Source organism: Mobula birostris, chromosome 2 (assembly GCF_030028105.1).
Source record: "Mobula birostris isolate sMobBir1 chromosome 2, sMobBir1.hap1, whole genome shotgun sequence".
NCBI classification, from domain to species: Eukaryota; Metazoa; Chordata; class Chondrichthyes; order Myliobatiformes; family Myliobatidae; genus Mobula; species Mobula birostris.
In genome coordinates, this window is record NC_092371.1 from 222,101,911 (window position 1) to 222,119,606 (window position 17,696).

General features: G+C 41.3%; 1 protein-coding gene across 5 annotated transcripts in view; it reads right to left on the reverse strand.

The window, feature by feature from the left end:
• The window catches only part of LOC140194093 (ectonucleotide pyrophosphatase/phosphodiesterase family member 3-like), a 139,851-nt gene that overhangs the window by 72,357 nt on the left and 49,798 nt on the right, over positions 1-17,696 (reverse strand). For all 5 annotated transcript variants that reach the window (XM_072251516.1, XM_072251515.1, XM_072251514.1 and 2 more), the window contains 3 exons: positions 13,079-13,188; positions 11,712-11,777; positions 10,027-10,099 (listed from right to left, as the gene is read on the reverse strand). In XM_072251516.1, coding sequence (XP_072107617.1) covers positions 10,027-10,099; positions 11,712-11,777; positions 13,079-13,188 — 249 coding nt within the window. The remainder of the gene's footprint in view (positions 1-10,026; positions 10,100-11,711; positions 11,778-13,078; positions 13,189-17,696) is intronic.

Sequence of the window (17,696 nt, forward strand, 5' to 3'; positions counted from 1 at the left end):
ATGTTCCTGTCAGGATTAAAGGCAAAGTGAATAGGAATAAGGAACCTTGGTTCTCAAGGGATATTGCAACTCTGATAAAGAAGAAGAGGGAGTTGTATGACATGTATAGGAAGCAGGGAGTAAATAAGGTGCTTGAGGAGTATAAGAAGTGCAAGAAAATACTTAAGAAAGAAATCAGGAGGGCTAAAAGAAGACATGAGGTTGCCTTGGCAGTCAAAGTGAAGGATAATCCAAAGAGCTTTTACAGGTATATTAAGAGCAAAAGGATTGTAAGGGATAAAATTGGTCCTCTTGAAGATCAGGGTGGTCGTCTATGTGCAGAACTAAAGGAAATGAGGGAGATCTTAAATAGGTTTTTTGCGTCTGTATTTACTAAGGAAACTGGCATGAAGTCTATGGAATTAAGGGAAACAAGTAGTGAGATCATGGAAACTGTACAGATCGAAAAGGAGGAGGTGCTTGCTGTCTTGACGAAAATTAAAGTGGATAAATCCCCAGGACCTGACAGGGTGTTCCCTCGGACCTTGAAGGAGACTAGTGTTGAAATTGCAGGGGCCCTGGCAGAAATATTTAAAATGTCGCTGTCTACAGGTGAGGTGCCGGAGGATTGGAGAGTGGCTCATGTTGTTCCGTTGTTTAAAAAAGGATCGAAAAGTAATCCAGGAAATTATAGGCCAGTAAGTTTAACATCGGAAGTAGGGAAGTTATTGGAGGGAGTACTGAGAGACAGAATCTACAAGCATTTGGATAGACTGGGACTTATTAGGGAGAGCCAACATGGCTTTGTGCGTGGTAGGTCATGTTTGACCAATCTATTGGAGTTTCTCGAGGAGGTTACCAGGAAAGTGGATGAAGGGAAGGCAGTGGATATTGTCTACATGGACCTCAGTAAGGCCTTTGACAAGGTCCCGCATGGGAGGTTAGTTAGGAAAATTCAGTCGCTAGGTATACATGGAGAGGTGGTAAATTGGATTAGACATTGGCTCAATGGAAGAAGCCAAAGAGTGGTAGTAGAGAATTGCTTCTCCGAGTGGAGGCCTGTGACTAGTGGTGTGCCACAGGGATCAGTGCTGGGTCCATTATTTGTCATCTATATCAATGATCTGGATGATAATGTGGTAAATTGGATCAGCAAATTTGCTGATGATACAAAGATTGGAGGTGTAGTAGACAGTGAGGAAGGTTTTCAGAGCTTGCAGAGGGATTTGGTCCAGCTGGAAAAATGGGCTGAAAAATGGCAGATGGAGTTTAATACGGACAAGTGTGAGGTATTGCACGTTGGAAGGGCAAACCAAGGTAGAACATACAGGGTTAATGGTAAGGCACTGAGGAGTGCAGTGGAGCAGAGGGATCTGGGAATACAGATACAAAATTCCCTAAAAGTGGCGTCACAGGTAGATAGGGTCGTAAAGAGAGCTTTTGGTACATTGGCCTTTATTAATCAAAGTATTGAGTATAAGAGCTGGAATGTTATGATGAGGTTGTATAAGGCATTGGTGAGGCCGAATCTGGAGTATTGTGTTCAGTTTTGGTCACCAAATTACAGGAAAGATATAAATAAGGTTGAAATAGTGCAGAGAAGGTTTACAAGGATGTTGCCGGGACTTGAGAAACTCAGTTACAGAGAAAGGTTGAATAGGTTAGGACTTTATTCCCTGGAGCGTAGAAGAATGAGGGGAGATTTGATAGAGGTATATAAAATTATGATGGGTATAGATAGAGTGAATGCAAGCAGGCTTTTTCCACTGAGGCAAGGGGAGAAAAAAACCAGAGGACATGGGTTAAAGGTGAAGGGGGAAAAGTTTAAAGGGAACATTAGGGGGGCTTCTTCACACAGAGAGTGGTGGGAGTATGGAATGAGCTGCCAGACGAGGTGGTAAATGCGGGTTCTTTTTTAACATTTAAAAATAAATTGGACAGATACATGGATAGGAGGTGTATGGAGGGATATGGTCCGTGTGCGGGTCAGTGGGACTAGGCAGAAAATGGTTCAGCACAGCCAAGAAGGGCCAAAAGGCCTGTTTCTGTGCTGTAGTTTCTATGGTTCTATGGTAACCATTTCAGCATCTCAGCTAAAAGAACAGCACAGTTAAAGGAATTCTGTGAATTCGTGGATGTTGATAATTGTAGTCTGTTACGGCATGTTGTGACTAGATGGCCCTCTCTTTTGCCATCTATTGGCAGAATATTTAAGTGCTGGGAAGTCCTAAAAAGTTATTTTCAGAGTCTAGGTGAGGAGGAGTGCCCCAAGGTACTGTGGAAGTGATTTGGAGATGAAGGAAATGCCTGTGAATCGTCAGAGATCTATTTCTTCTTCCTCAGTCACACTCTTAAATTGCTCTCAGACATTATTGAAGCACTAGAAGTCGTTATTCAGCATAATTTCAGTATTTAAGCTAATGGCTGAACTGAAAAGCAAACTTGAGAGAAGAGTAAAGGACTATTTTTTTGGCTTTGCAGTGAACACCAAGCTTAGCCAGCTTACCCCTGATGTGCCTAAGAAACGTGAAGCAGACTTCATTGTTTTCTATAAGGTACTTAAGTGACAGGTATGGCTTCTCTGAAAACAGCTTTCATAACAAAGTGTCAAAATTGAGCCTAACAAGTGCCATTCCTTTTGGAGAATTCTGGGATGCAGTCAAGGCCTGTAACCTTCAAGATATTGATATGGATGAATTATATGAAGAGTACGGGATTGTGGAGGCAATTATCAATACTCCTGAGATGGTAGATAGCCATAGTGAAGGATGTTATCTCAAGCTGTTCAGTAAATCTGAGGTCTCTTTTACAAACCTGAAGCAGGTTGGTGCTTATATCTTCTCTATTCCACGCAGCAATGCTCACACAGAACAAGCTTTTTCAATGATGATCTCAGCTTAGAGAAATGAGAGAAACCGTCTGCAAATGGACTCGGTCAACGCAGAGCTCCAAATATGTAACAACTTCTCAGAAGAGTGCCCAGCCATGCACAAAAAACTCCTGGCCAACAGAAAACTCCTGGAGACAGCAAGTAAAGGACAGAAATACAAAAAATAGACATCCATACCTGGCAGTCCCTGGGAGGCCTAAGTAGGCTACTTCCTTTAGTTTGTGAAATAAGTTAATTTGGTTAGCATATTAGGAGGGAGGAGAAGATGGCGGCGCGATGCAGCGCACGTAGCCTCTCCAGTGAAATGATATCGTATTTGTTAAAATAGGGGCCGTGCACAATTCTGATTTGATGGAGACAGCCGTGAGAGCACGGAGGAACATCTCGAGTAACTTCTGAAATGCCCAGTTCGCTGCTGCTGCTACTGTGCGATCGAGAATCTCCGGAGGGAAGGCCCCAAAATCCTCGGCTTTGCCTGCTGCTGGCGACCAGGGCTGGGGTCGAAGCGTTAGGCAGAGACGGTGCTCGGTGTCGGAGGGCTGGTCGGAGCTCGAAGTTTTCGGACGACTCAGAGTCGGACTGTGGTCGGGTATGGCAGGGAGACTTTTCTTCCTTCTCCCATCTGCGTGAGTTGTGGAACTTTCAAGAGACTGAACTTTTTTACCGTGCTCATGGCCTGTTCTTCATCAAGTTATGGTATTGCTTGAACTGTTGTAACTATATGTTATAATTATGTGGTTTTTGTCAGTTTTTCAGTCTTGGTTTGTCCTGTGTTTCTGTGATATCACACCGGAGGAATATTGTATCATTTCTTAATGCATGCATTACTAAATGACAGTAACAGAGGATTGCGTGTCCTCATAATCTAGTCTAATACTCTAATATCTGTTTTAGCAGGAGTAAAAATGAATATTCATTTCTTTCAGTTATTTATACTGTATGAATGCATGTATGTAATATGCAGAATGTTGAATCATTGAATAGGAAAAATGGCTCTGGCAGAAAATCACTGATTAATGACGAAAGCTAGGTTTTTGCTGGATTTATATAGGCAAAAAAATTATGTTAGGATTTTTATTTAATAAAATAACTAAAGTGATCATTTGTTGCATTTCACACAAAATGCTGGTGGAACACAGCAGGCCAGGCAGTATCTACACTTCTTCCTATAGATGCTGCCTGGCCTGCTGCGTGCCACCAGCATTTTGTGTGCATTGCTTGAATTTCCAGCATCTGCAGATTTTCTCGTATCTGTTGCATCTGTTGTTTTGTCAATATGGCTTAAATTTTATTTAAAAAAATACATTTTTTTGAAACGCACTGCATATATATGGTAACCCATGCAGTGTCCTCCTTTTTGGAAATTTGGAAATGGCCACCCTAGTAGCAACAGTACTGAATTTCCTCCATTTTGTAGACAATTTTCTTACTGTGGACTGATGAACACTCAGGTCTTTAGAAATGCTTTTGTAGCCTTTCCAGCTTCATGCATCTGTGCAATTCTTCTTCCAAGGTCCTCTGAAAGATGTTTTGATTGAGGCATGGTACACATAAACAGATCTTTCTTGAGGTGCACTGGCTCTGTCAGTAACATGACTTTGGGTGTCTTTTTTTTTAATATATAGGGCAGGGCACCTCTACAACCCACACCTCCAAACTCATCCCATTGCTTGGAACACACGACTCCAAATAGCTTTTGCAGAAGGCATTACCCCAGAGGTTCACGTACTTTTTGAATATAGATTGATTGTTTAAATGGTGTACTCAGTATTGACGAGAAGAAGTAAACACCAGTTCCTCACCACCACTACCCTCCTCCGGTTGGCAGAACTGGTTCTCACACTCAATAACTTCTCTTTTGGCTCTTCTCACTTTCTTCAGACCAAGGGTGTAGCTATGGGCACTCACATGGGCCCCAGCTATGCCTGCCTCTCCACTGGTTATGTGGAACAGTCTGTGCTCCAAACCTATTCTGGTATTGCTCCCCAACTTTTCCTTTGGTACATTGACAACTACATTGGTGCTGCTTCCTGCACCCATGCTGAGCTCATCAATTTCATCGACTTTACTTCTAACTTCCACCCAGCCCTCAAATTCACTTGGTCTATCTCGGACACTTCTCTCCCCTTTCTTGATCTCTTGGTCTCCATCTCTGGAGATAGACTGTCCACTGACATCTTCTACAAGCCCACTGACTCTCATAACTACCTCAACTATACCTCTTCCCACCCTGCCACATGCAACAATGCCATTCCCTATTCCCAGTTCCTCCATCTCCGCCGCATCTGCTCCGAGGATGAGGTTTTCCATTCCAGGACATCTCAGATGTCCTCTTTCTTTAAGGATCGTGGTTTCCCTTCTGCTGTCATCAATGATGCCCTCACCCGCATCTCCTCCATTTCCCGCACTTCGGCCCTCACCCCATCCTCCCACCACCACAACAGAGTCAGAGTTCCCCTTGTCCTTACCTACCACCCCACTAGCCTCCGGATCCAACATATTATCCTCCGCAACTTCTGCCACCTTCAACAGGACCCCACCACTAAGCACATCTTTCCCTCTCCACCTTCCGCAGAGATCGGTCCTTCCGCGACTCCCTGGTCCACATGTCCCTCCCCACGGATCTCCCACCCGGCACTTATCCCTGTAAGCGCAAGTGCTACACCTGTCCCTACACCTCCTCTCTTGCCACCATTCAGGGCCTCAAACAGTACTTCCAAGTGAGGCAACACTGTTGGGGTCATCTATTGCATCTGGTGCTCCCGGTGCTGCCTCCTCTACATCGGTGAAACCCGACGCAGATTGGGAGACTGCTTCGTCAAGCACCTCCGCTCTGTCCGCCAAAACAGACAGGATCTCCCAGTAGCCACCCACTTCAACTCTGCTTCCCACTCCCATTCAGATATGTCCATACATGGCCTCCTCTACTGCCATGATGAGGCTAAACTCAGGTTGAAGGAGCAACACCTCATATACTGTCTGGGTAGTCTCCAGCCCCTTGGTACGAACTTAGAATTCTCCAACTTCCGGTAATTCCCTCCCCGTCCCTTCCCCTATCCCTATGTCACTCTGCCCCCTCCCCCAGCTGTCTACCACCTCCCTCATGGTTCCGCTTCCTTCTACTACCCATCGTGTTTTCCCCTATTCTTTCTTCACCCTTCCTGCCTATCACCTCCCTGCCTCCCTTCCCCCACCCCTTTATCTTTCCCCTTACTGGTTTTTCACCTGGAACCTACCAGCCTTCTCCTTCCCACCCTCCCCCCACCTTCTTTAGAGGGCCTCTGCCCCCTCCCTTTACAGTCCTGACGAAGGGTTCCGGCCCGAAACGTCGACTGATCATTTCCGCGGATGCTGCCCGACCTGCTGAGTTCCTCCAGCGTGTTGTGAGTGTTGCCTTGACGAGAAGAAGTACAGTTGTTTGTGAGATATTAGCTTAAGCAGATTGTGTTTGTCTATCATTGTGACTTAGATGAAGGTCAAAGCACATTTTGTGAGTAATTAATGCAGAAAACCAGGTAACTGCAAAGGGTTCACAAAATGTTCTTGCAACTGTATGTTAAAAATATCTTGAAAGGTCCACATTACTCTGACTTGAGTATTAGTCCTAGAAAGTTAAGGTATAGTCTTTGAATTCAACAGACATACTGTACTCTGCATCACTTCATTTTTCAGTAAATGTGAACTGTGTGTTTAATTCTTATGTGGGATTACCTGGAGGTAGACAAGCTTATATTGAAAGACTCATCCTGTTGTCTTACTGCAAAACCATGCTATGGAAACCAACTCTCAACAAAATAAGAGTGAAAATTTGGGGGTATAGCCTTAATTATTATAGCTACCATGGTTTTAAAATTTTAAAAAAAGGTTTGCAACTGTTTCATACTGAAAGCATAACTGGCACTGCTGATGGTGTTGCTGATGCACAGGTTGATTTGATGGCTGGTGCTGTAAGCAGAGTTCAGATATTCTCTCTGTGATAGAATGGGTTTCTGCTCATACCGCAAAGACGTACTCCGAGTGTCAGTAGGCAGGACGAGAATCAGAGAGTGCATGGATATGTGGGAATAGGCTAATGTGGAAATGGAATGGCTCCGAGTGCCAGAAAATGTTAGATATGCCAAATGGCCATCACTTATGTCATGAAAGAAGCAATTATTTTACAAATGCTCACAGTCATAATGATTTTTCATCTATATACTAAATCTCTCATGCTCTCTGTCCGTTTGTGACCTCCAATTAGCGCAAACTGTGCATTACAGCGGCAGTTTTTTTTGACTAAATCGAATTAAAATGCGCTAACTTACAGAATGCGGGCAAAGTTCAGGGTTATATATTCGTATAAAATTGCTCATTCGCCAAAATCAGCAGGCTCCCTTTTAACCCAACAGCCGATCGGCTATCATGGAAAGCGAGACATGACAGCCCGACGCATGCGCACGGCCAGCCTCAGCAGTGACATCTACCGGAGCAAAAGGGCAGGCCAGCTCTATTTCGAGGGGTCACATTCTGCTAATCACCATCAGCATGTGCAGGATTGGGACAGATCTAACTGCCACCCATCAATAAGAGATAGTTTAATCTTATTGTAATGACGTACTTCGAGACACCCATAAAACCCTTTGCTGCAGTCAAAGGACAGCGGTGACTATATCACGTCTATTTAGGAGAGCGCCAACTACATCATCAAGAATAATCAGCATACTTTGGTGTTACTGCTTCATATCTTCTATCCAGCATTAGGGTAAAAAAAAAAGGTCAGCCTAATTATGCCACGTGAAAAGGGAAAGGGGACATTATGGTCAAGAGATGATGCCAAACGTCGTCGGGAAGCGGCAAGGAGAGGGAGAGAACAAGAATAGGATGAAGCCAGGGCTGCAAGACTCTAGGATCAAACAGTCAGGACAAAAAAGGATGAGAGAAGAAGAGACAGAGGAGAAGAGGTATGCACGTCCCCAGGATCAGAGACAAACAACAAACAGCAGAAGAGATGAAGAGACAGGGGATGAAAGGGCTGCACATCTGCAGAATGACAACGAGAGGCACAAGGGTGGTAGATAAACCAGAAATGATGCCATCAAAAGTGTCCTTCGTTAAACGAGGAGCAGTTATATTTGTTTTGCTATGCTCTTCTTTAATAAACTGAGGTTTTCTTCAATTTCCAAAGCAAAGCAATACCAATAGCATTCAGGAAAATTTAATGTTCATTCTGGTCACATCAGACTGCACTACCCTTCTCTCAAAGGGGCCCCAATGGGTCTCCCCGCTGTCTAGTACATCAATAATTATTACAAGAGTTTTGAGTCAACAGCCTTACCAATGGTTACACTTAAGATGATGCCACTTCTCAACAGTACAAATTAAGGTTGAATTATTTATTCAATTCTGTTTCCATAATCAATATTAAATCTCCCATAGACCAACAGCATTGGACAGTGTTTTATGTTTATTTTTGTCCTGAATTGATGTGCGTAGCAGTACAAGCCACTGCATTTTTGTTAATACAACTAAAATCAGAACCAGAATCAGGTTTATTATCACCGGCATGTGACGTGAAATTTGTTAACTCAAGCATCCTTACAAAAAAGTCAATGTTTGGTCCACCGTAACTGTTTGAAAATGATTTGTATATATCAAAAAAACAGAATCACTCCAAGTTTAACTGGTGCATTTAGCTTCTTAACACACTAATGTTTTAATGAACCTGCCCACTGCTGGAAATCACCATTTGTTGATTCTCTTTTTAACACCCCCACTATCTGACAACATGCATACCACCTGAAGGTGATGCGGACAGCCCACCTAGTGAGCTCCTACACCTATTCTTAAAAGTCCGAAGAAATTTCAACAGAGCTGATGATCAGAGATTCATTAGAAGTCAAGAATGAGGCATAATCTTGGTATTTACAGCTGTTTTATTACGCGATACAAGAAGAAAGAGCAAACAAATGAAAAAGACAAAGAAAAAAAGTCACGGTCATCTCATGCTCAGACGGGAGATAACAACATTCCAGGGATAATAATTAACCCTTCAAAAGCTAGGCTCCAGTAGCATGACATCTGATGCAGAAAAACACTGAACCAGCTGTACTACAATTACTAGAAAATTTACTGAACAAATTCACATATACAGGTGATTAAAAAAATACCAGCAAGCATAGGAAAGTAAAAGAAAATACTAGATAAAAAAAACAACTGTATAATCTAACAGCGGTAAAATAGAGCATTGAGCTAAGCTGGAGCGGGGGTGGAAGGTTAATTGTGATAGACAGTTTTTGAAAATCTCTGATATTTGTAGATATTTAGAAACTATTAAAATGATAACTTAAAAGAGTGAATAAATGTCATGAATAAACAATAAAATGCTTAAAGAATTTAAAACATGCATCCCCCAAGCTGAGACTACTGAAATTTCCGGTGTCTCCAATCTTACACCAGTTTCGAATGTGGGGGTGGGGGCATTGTCCTGAACTTTGGTGTTGGACTCCAAGTGAATTCATGCAGCAGGGCAGCGTGCCATATGATGCTGTTTAGTCACTTAGTCAGTCTAAGACTGACTTGTGTGGTAATAATTTTAAGGCAGTGGCAGTAATTTCATGAACCTCTCTGAATGCTGCTAATAGGTCAGAAGGGTTGTACAAACTTTGCCCATTCTGTTGATCCGCTTTTGTCACAAAACCAGCTCTCTGTGCATAGGTCACTGAAACATTTTTAAAGTAATTATGTAAACTTAGTTGGGTGTAACATGCACCGGGAGTTGTTTAATCTTTTACACCAGTTTGGATAATTTCAGGTGAATTGTCATGGCAACCAATCAAATATTAATGGAAATACAATAACTTCCTGCTAAGTAATACTAGTGTATACCTGTGCATTCGAACATGATGTCACTGTAACAGGACTCAGGTCTGCCTTTACCTGACAGGTAACACATAACGTTCTGAGTAGGGTGCAACCATCACCATCGCAGGGACAACACAGCAAATGCTGCCTGACCACATTAGCCTGAGTAATGTAGCACAAACTTTATACAGGATTTCCCTGCAAAGCTAATGTTTAGTTTGGCTATCCGGAATCCCATTTTTGATTCAATAGAAGTGCACAAATATAATTTATACAAGTACCACAGCTAGGCAAACTGATAACTAAAGGTCACTTACTCTCTTGCTGTCAGGTCCACTTTTATGTCCTGAACTATCAGGTTCCTCCAAATAGATTGCATAAAAATCAGGCCTGAAACAACAACAACAAATCCATTTGAAAGGCACTTCTTCACTGTTCATCTGGCAACTTTCATAGTCGATCTAGATCTGTTTGTAATCTTAGGTAAGCACCTTCACTGCCAGATTTTGATATAATCTTTACTTAAGTTTCATCTTATATATATTTCAGGATTACAGTTAAGTTTGAAGGCATTCCTGACTGAATCGTAAATATTCAAGTCAAGTCACCTTTTACTGTCATTTCAACCATAGATGCTGGTACAGAACATAGTAAAAATAAGAAAACGTTTTCCAGGACCATGGTGCTACATGAAACAATACAAAAACTACACTGAACTACATAAGAAAAAACAAAAAACTACACTAGACTACAGTCCTATCCAGGACTACATAAAGTGCACAAAACAGTGCAGGTACTACAATAAATAATAATAAATAATAAACAAATTTACTTAAATGTAAAACTGCATCTTACATTCATATTTACAAGTAACGAAGAAATATTTGTGAATTCTTAGCCCTGTTCAACAGAAGAATGAGGATAGAATGTTTACTCATCTCTCTTGAATTGTAACAGCCATATGCCCCCATTAAACTTGTCTCAGTTCATCGATCATTCTACATTCATAATTTTAAAACCAATAATAGGTGCATTTTGTATTTTGGAGTCTTTGTACATCTTAAATGGCAAGAGCATCATTTTACGTGGTTTTGAAAAAGACCAGATTGTCTTGTCTTTATTCTTTTTCTGTCTGCTGGTCAGGTAAAAATGCAAGTGGGGTTGATACAATTCAATCTCAGTTTCTAGACCCCTTTCCTATTAGAAGGGCCCCTATGCACAGAAGTGCTAATGGGTGAGAGTATAATTGGGGACGGCCGTATCCTAGAAAATCTGCCAACATTCTACAAATTCGCACTAATTCAGGTTGTTTCCTTCTTGGGAGGGTGGCCTGTGGAATCTTCCCATCCTGACCCAAATCCTTCAAGGATAAAGGGAGGTGGGAAACAGAATGCCCAGGTGATAACAGGATTCTGAAATACATTGGTACTGAGAAATATACAGGCTATTCTTCATCCAGAACAGTCACAGAAATACAGACTTTCCAATTATTCTCTAGAAATATGACAGATTTGTGGGAAACCAGAGATGTGCACGGCAATTGTCCAGGGTATTCAGAAATATGTGTGTTTATTTATTTATTTAGAGATACAGCATGAAACAGGTCCTTCTGGCCCTATGAGGCACACCACACATCAACCCATCAATTTAACGCTAGCCTAATCGCAGGACAATTTATAATGACCATTAACCTACTAACTGGTAAGTCTTTGGACTGTGGGAGGAAACGGGAGCATCTGGAGGAAACCTATGCAGTCACAGGAAGAACATACAACCTCCTCATAGATGTAGCTGGAATTAAACTCAGAACACCCGACACCCCTACCTGTAATAGTGTCGCGCTAAAATCTATGCTACCTTAGCACCCCATTCAACAATGCAAATGCACATAATCGAGAGCAATTCTAAAGGAAGTGAGCCCTTTCAACACTTGGTGAAAATTGATTCAGTTAACAAGAATGGAAGTGGTTTAGTTAATACATATATAAATACAAATGATTACCTCTCTTCCTTTGGTAAATCCAGCCACTTAAGGATTGTGAAAACTCTTTCTTCAAATTGAATTTTGCTTGAAAATAAAATATTACATTTGAAAATTTGTTTTTTTCCCCAGTGCTTAAATCAATGAACAAGTCAATTTTTATACAGTTCAAATTTAAGTGAGATGCTTTATATTTCTATAAAATTCTCCATTTTCAAGTTCAAGTTATGCCACTTCAAGTTCCTGGTTGCAAGCACCTGACAGGATCTATCCTGGGCCCAATACATTGATGCCATCGCAAAGGCAGCACACCACAACATTAATTCGTTAAGAGTCTGAGGAGATTCAGTATGTCACCAGAGATTTACAAATTTCTACAGATGTACAGTGGAGAGAGGACTCTGAGTGGCTGCATCACAGCCTGGGTTGGGGGCTGCAGATGAGTGTAGACACAGCTCACTCCATCATGGGCACAACGCTCACCACCAGTGCAAATGTCTTTGGGACAATGCCTTAAGAAGATGACATCCATCCTTAAAGACCCCCCACCATCTGGGAAATGCCCCTTTTCTTACTACTAACATCAGAGAGGAAGTACAGGAGCCGGAAGACTCACTCAACGAATCAGCAACAGCTTCATCCCCTCTACCGTCAAATTTCTGAATGGTCCACAAACCCATGAACACCACCTTTTTTTTATACTATATATTTTTTTAAGCTTATAGCAACTTAGCGCTACAGCTGCTGCAAAACAACAAATTTCACGTCATACGAGTTGGTGATAATAAATCTGATTCAAAAATTTGGAGAAATGTTCAGCTTCACCACCTGAGTGATAAGACTACCCCACGTCATCAAGATCCTTACTTATATTCCCATAGACAGCCTTTTCATCATCAGAAGCTAGTCAGCTAACTCTCACAGCAGACGTAAGAATCCCCATTGGCCACTATTCCCCTTTCCAGCACAGAAGAAATAGTATACTTCCCCTTGTCATGCCACTGTGCTCTGGTCGGAATAATTTGCAACTTTAGCTCCAGGTGCAAATCTTTTATAGCTGCAGATCAGATCCATATACCCTCTGTTATGATGGAATTTTCTTACTCTTCTCGTATCTTTAACTGTTTATATAATCTACATGCGCATGTGTGTGGTGCCACTATCTAGATGATAGGATGTTCACCCATCCACCTTCTCATCCTCCTCTTCCATCTCCAACTTCACCCCTCTCCCCTCCCCACAACACAATGCTTCAGGTCCATAAACTTCCATCTGACAGGACATCACAAAACACTGATGCAATACCATTTCCTCCCCACTGATTTAGCAAAGTTCCATTCAGTTCTTTTTTAAAGACAGGAACATTCACTAGCCTCTTTGTTACATACCTGTCAAATGGTTTATAAAAGTTTGGGTATGATCCATTTATCTTGGATTCAGAACCAACCCAGAAGAAGGTTCCTGTCTTCAGACCCTGATACATTGCTGTCAGCCACAACTATAAGAAGAACAAATTATTAATAATGACACCTGTGAACACCACCCGAATTCACTCCAATTCTGACAGCTTTCAGTCAGTAGGGCTTGAAAAAAAAACCTAGCACTGCACATGAGCTACCACATCCACGTGGTGATTGTCTGCAAGTGCAGTGTGCTATCAGGACCCTCTGTCCTGCCGAAGGGTTTCAGCTTGAAACATCAGCTGTACTCGTTTCCATAGATGCTGCCTGGCCTCCTGAGTTCCACCAGCATTTTGTGTGTGTTGCTTGGATTTCCAGCATCTGCAGATTTCCTCTTGTATGTGCTATCAGAACTGCTGAAGTAGAAACTGAATGGAGACCAGCCAACCCACCACAAGGTGAAGAGCTGACCTATAATCACATTCCCCACAAACCAAGCAGGCTAACCAATGAGTAGCTGGGATGCACAGAGAAGACAAGCCACGCTTGATGGTTGGCCTTTGATGAGAAAGAGGATGATATAGAATCAGTGAAACCAAACGAGTGGAGACTGAGTACTAGGACCGGTCTGTATGTGTACCGTTCTGGTGACCAATGGTATATTTCTCCCTCAGTGTACCTCAAACTTGATAACAGTAAACAAATTAATCACATTTGGCTTCAGTTCTGTCTATAATCGAGTACATTCTAATAAAAAACATGATGCACAAGGTATTCGCAGGACTATAAGTTAACCCAGCAAAAAACTATTATATAGTTTTAATACCAGTATCATTTTAGATTCAAGAAACAGTAGACATTAGACAATTGCTTCTTAAATTCATGTGTAATGTTTTCTGAATCTAAGATTATATTAAAATTGTTGTAATAATACAACAATTTCTTCTTAAATTCATATCACACAACTGGCATTTTTTAAAACTCTAGATCAGCCTTTCTCAAACTTTTTGCCCTGGAGGAACCCTTGAAATGATTTTCAGGTTTCAGGGAACCCCTGCTAAATTATTATACCTACAGCTCATGGTACATTAGTGTGACCAGTAAGGCGTAGATATAAGAATCCAAAAATAATCGTCAAAGCTTTTTTGGGTAGAGAATGAATTTTTAACCAACCTTTCTTGAAAAGATAAATGGGTAGTTAAGCTTAGCTTACCTTTCTTGAAATTAATTCCTTTCATTAATTTTAAAAACTCATAAAGGCAAACATAATAAATTTCTGTTAAATAACTGGCTTAAGCCAAAATATGATTTATTTTTCCTAAAGGTAGGCTCAGTAAATTTAATTTAAATAAAGGTTGTAAATTGATTTCAATTAATGCTATTTACAACATGAAATTTATTTACAATGTTGAAGCAGTGTATTGTGACGTCAGAATTTTTTTTTACAAGAGAAACGAAAGCTCTCATGGAGGCAACCATTGATGGGGCACCATCAGTACTGATGCCAACACAGTTCCTCAAGACAGACCTTTTGTTTCCAGATATGAAGACAAAACGTTAAAATGACAAAAACATTTAAAATGACAAAATATATTTTGGCTTTTGATTTTTTCAGCAGCTCTTTGCAACAGAATAAAGTTTTCTTCAATTTCACCATCATTTACAAATCTTACAAATGCTACAACATGACATTTATTGGTGAAATCTGTTGACTCATCAACCTGGATAGAGAAGCTGTTGATTTTCAGTTTACCACACAAAACTTCTTCAGCATCACGTGTCATGTCATCAACATGTTGATTTATCATATTGAGAGTGAACCCTTTTCAATTTTTCATACTGCATCTTGTCCTAGCATTTTACCCACTATAATTTTACATGTTGGCATTATTAGGTTCTCACAAACAAGGTAATTTTCGAGGTAATAAGCTCTATTACATGACTGTATTACAAAAGCTCTTTTACATGTCATATGGCTGTGATTTGTAGTTAAGTCACTTGTCTTTTCAATTGTGCTGGAGCCATTGCTGCATTTGTATGTTGTTTGCCACAGACTAGACAAAATGGAATAGGACAACTTGGACAACTAGTCCATGTGAACCCATTGATAAGTAGCTTTCACTGTAAAGACAGACTTTTTTTTGTGTCCATTCTTGCATAATAAGAACGGCATTATAAATAACTAAATGAGAAAACTGCAAAAAATACAACTTCACAATACAATTAACTTCTAACCTACAACAGTAGCAAAGCAGCAGGCAAGCAGCTGAGTCACAGCGTGTAAATGTTTCTTCTTTAGAATGAAAATTTCCCTCCAATCTTCTACTACACTGGTAGAGTTTGTTTGCTCCCATAAGTCAGTCGGCGCTAAGGGAAAGTTGAGGCAGTTAATTTGGGAGGGAGAGGCTGACATCACAGCCCAAATTGGGCGAGTCCATTCAATGCTTGGAAAATGCACTTCATGCTCCTCATCAGCCTACTGTCCTCCTCTCCGTGCAATACAGTGCTCACCAATTAACACCCTATCGTCCTCCCCTCTGTACAATACAGCGCTCACCAATTATCAGCCTACTGTGCTCCACTCCATGCAATATAGTGTTGATATAGGTCAATTATCAATGGCCTTTCCTATCTTGTGTCAAAAAATGAGAATGAATTCAACCAAATAAACATGGTGCACTGCCATACCAAGCTGACAGACCTCTAATGGGGCCGCTCGGTCACTGCCCACCACTGCGAGTGTTAGCACCGCGCATTGCACTGTTCAAAAAACGGTATTTTTTTTCATCAGGATCTCTCGCGGAGACCTTAGGGACCTCTCATGGAACTCTCGGATTCTAGATGCTCCACAACCAAAGCAAAACAGGAGACCTTGCAGACAGATGACTGCTACTTTCAAAAAATGTAAGCAGAGAAGTTATTTGCCAAGAAACTTACACTATGTTTGCCGTCACACTCAGCTGAAATAATGTGAAGGCAAGATCTGAAAACAGAAAATGATCTCAACATGTATGTTACGACAGAACTACATTTGACTTTAAACCCTTTACAAAAAACAATGTATGCAGCAGCAAACAAATGACAAGAGGGGGAGAGGAAAATAAAAGGTATACTTCAAGAAATGACAGTGAAATTAACAACAATACTGTGCAGCATTTCACCATGGAAATAACATGTAATTACTTTGGAAGGCTAGGATTCAGACACTGTAGTTCTCATAAAACACTGTCAACAGGAAATATATTAGATGTTACGAGGGTACATGCACAGCCAACATTACCACTTTCTAACAAGATCTCTAGCCTATAGCCTGTCTTAATCCTGTATTGCTTATGAGGGGTTAAACCAATTTCCCCCGGGATCAATGAAGTATGACTATGACTACGACACAAATTGATAAACTAACTTTATTAAAAGGAGTTATTAACCCGCTGCAGGCTAGTTGCTGTTGCAACAACCTGATTCAGTAGATTTGCTAAAGCAAGTCTTCTCTCATAAGCTCAAGTACACTTTTTAATTCAGTTTATCCTGATACAGGTTGTTGCCAGAAATGAGTGTCTAGTGGCCTCGCTCCTGGAAATGACCATAACAGGGAGAATAAAAAGAGGTCGTGACAGCAGGGACAGCTATTGGAGGGAGGGGCAGATAGACAGTGTGAAGGAGAACCATGGAGGAGGATGACGCGTGAAGAAAAACACCGGAAGAAGTAGCTAATAGATATGAAGAGGTCTCTTTATTCAACAAAATAAGGCACAGCAGGCACCTTATTGACACCCTTTTGGAGGAAGAGGCCTACTCGACCCAACACTACTTGACACTTTATATGCTTAGATCAAAGGGCAATTCTATATTTACAATGTATCTACAATGCTTTCTTTGAACCACACATAATTCTCACTCCCCCCACCCCCACCTTCACGCTGACACTCAAGACAATGTTAATCAACACTGTCTGGTCCTTCAATTAACTACTGTTTTCACAGTTCTAGTATCTCACTGTCCAGAGCTACGTTTTAAATTTAATCTACAGCTCATATTCAGATCTGAAGATCGGTGGCAGAAGTTATTTGCTATATGTCCTTAACCCAAAAACATCCCAAGAGGTTGAGAGAGGGCTCCCTGGAGGAGGCCACAGTTACCAGGCATTATTAGGGACCAATTCAGTTATTTCAGCTTCAGTGAGGCTGATTGACAACAGTTGTCAAAATCAAACTGTTACAACCACAACTTTAACCATGACAGAGGACAAGGGCAGAACCACCTGCAGCTGCAAACATGACCCAAGCTCTTTTATTCACCCAAGTCTGTGCAAGTTCTTGATGGAGACACAGCACGTGGCTGCATTAGATTTATTTTTTTTCAAGTTTGGAGAGCAAGCTTCATCTAATTCCCCCTTCCCAAGAGAACAACGTGCAAGAGTGCAGAGCAAATTCACGGTGCTTAGTCAGAATGGAGACACTTCCACTGTGCCACAGATGACACTGCGTTGTCAGAAACCCCACCCAACTCCCTCAGAGAGAGTGTGCGTGACCTCATAAAGCTCAAGGGCAATCCAGATTCAATTCCATCGCTGCCCAAAAAGAGTTTATATGTTCTTCCCGTGACC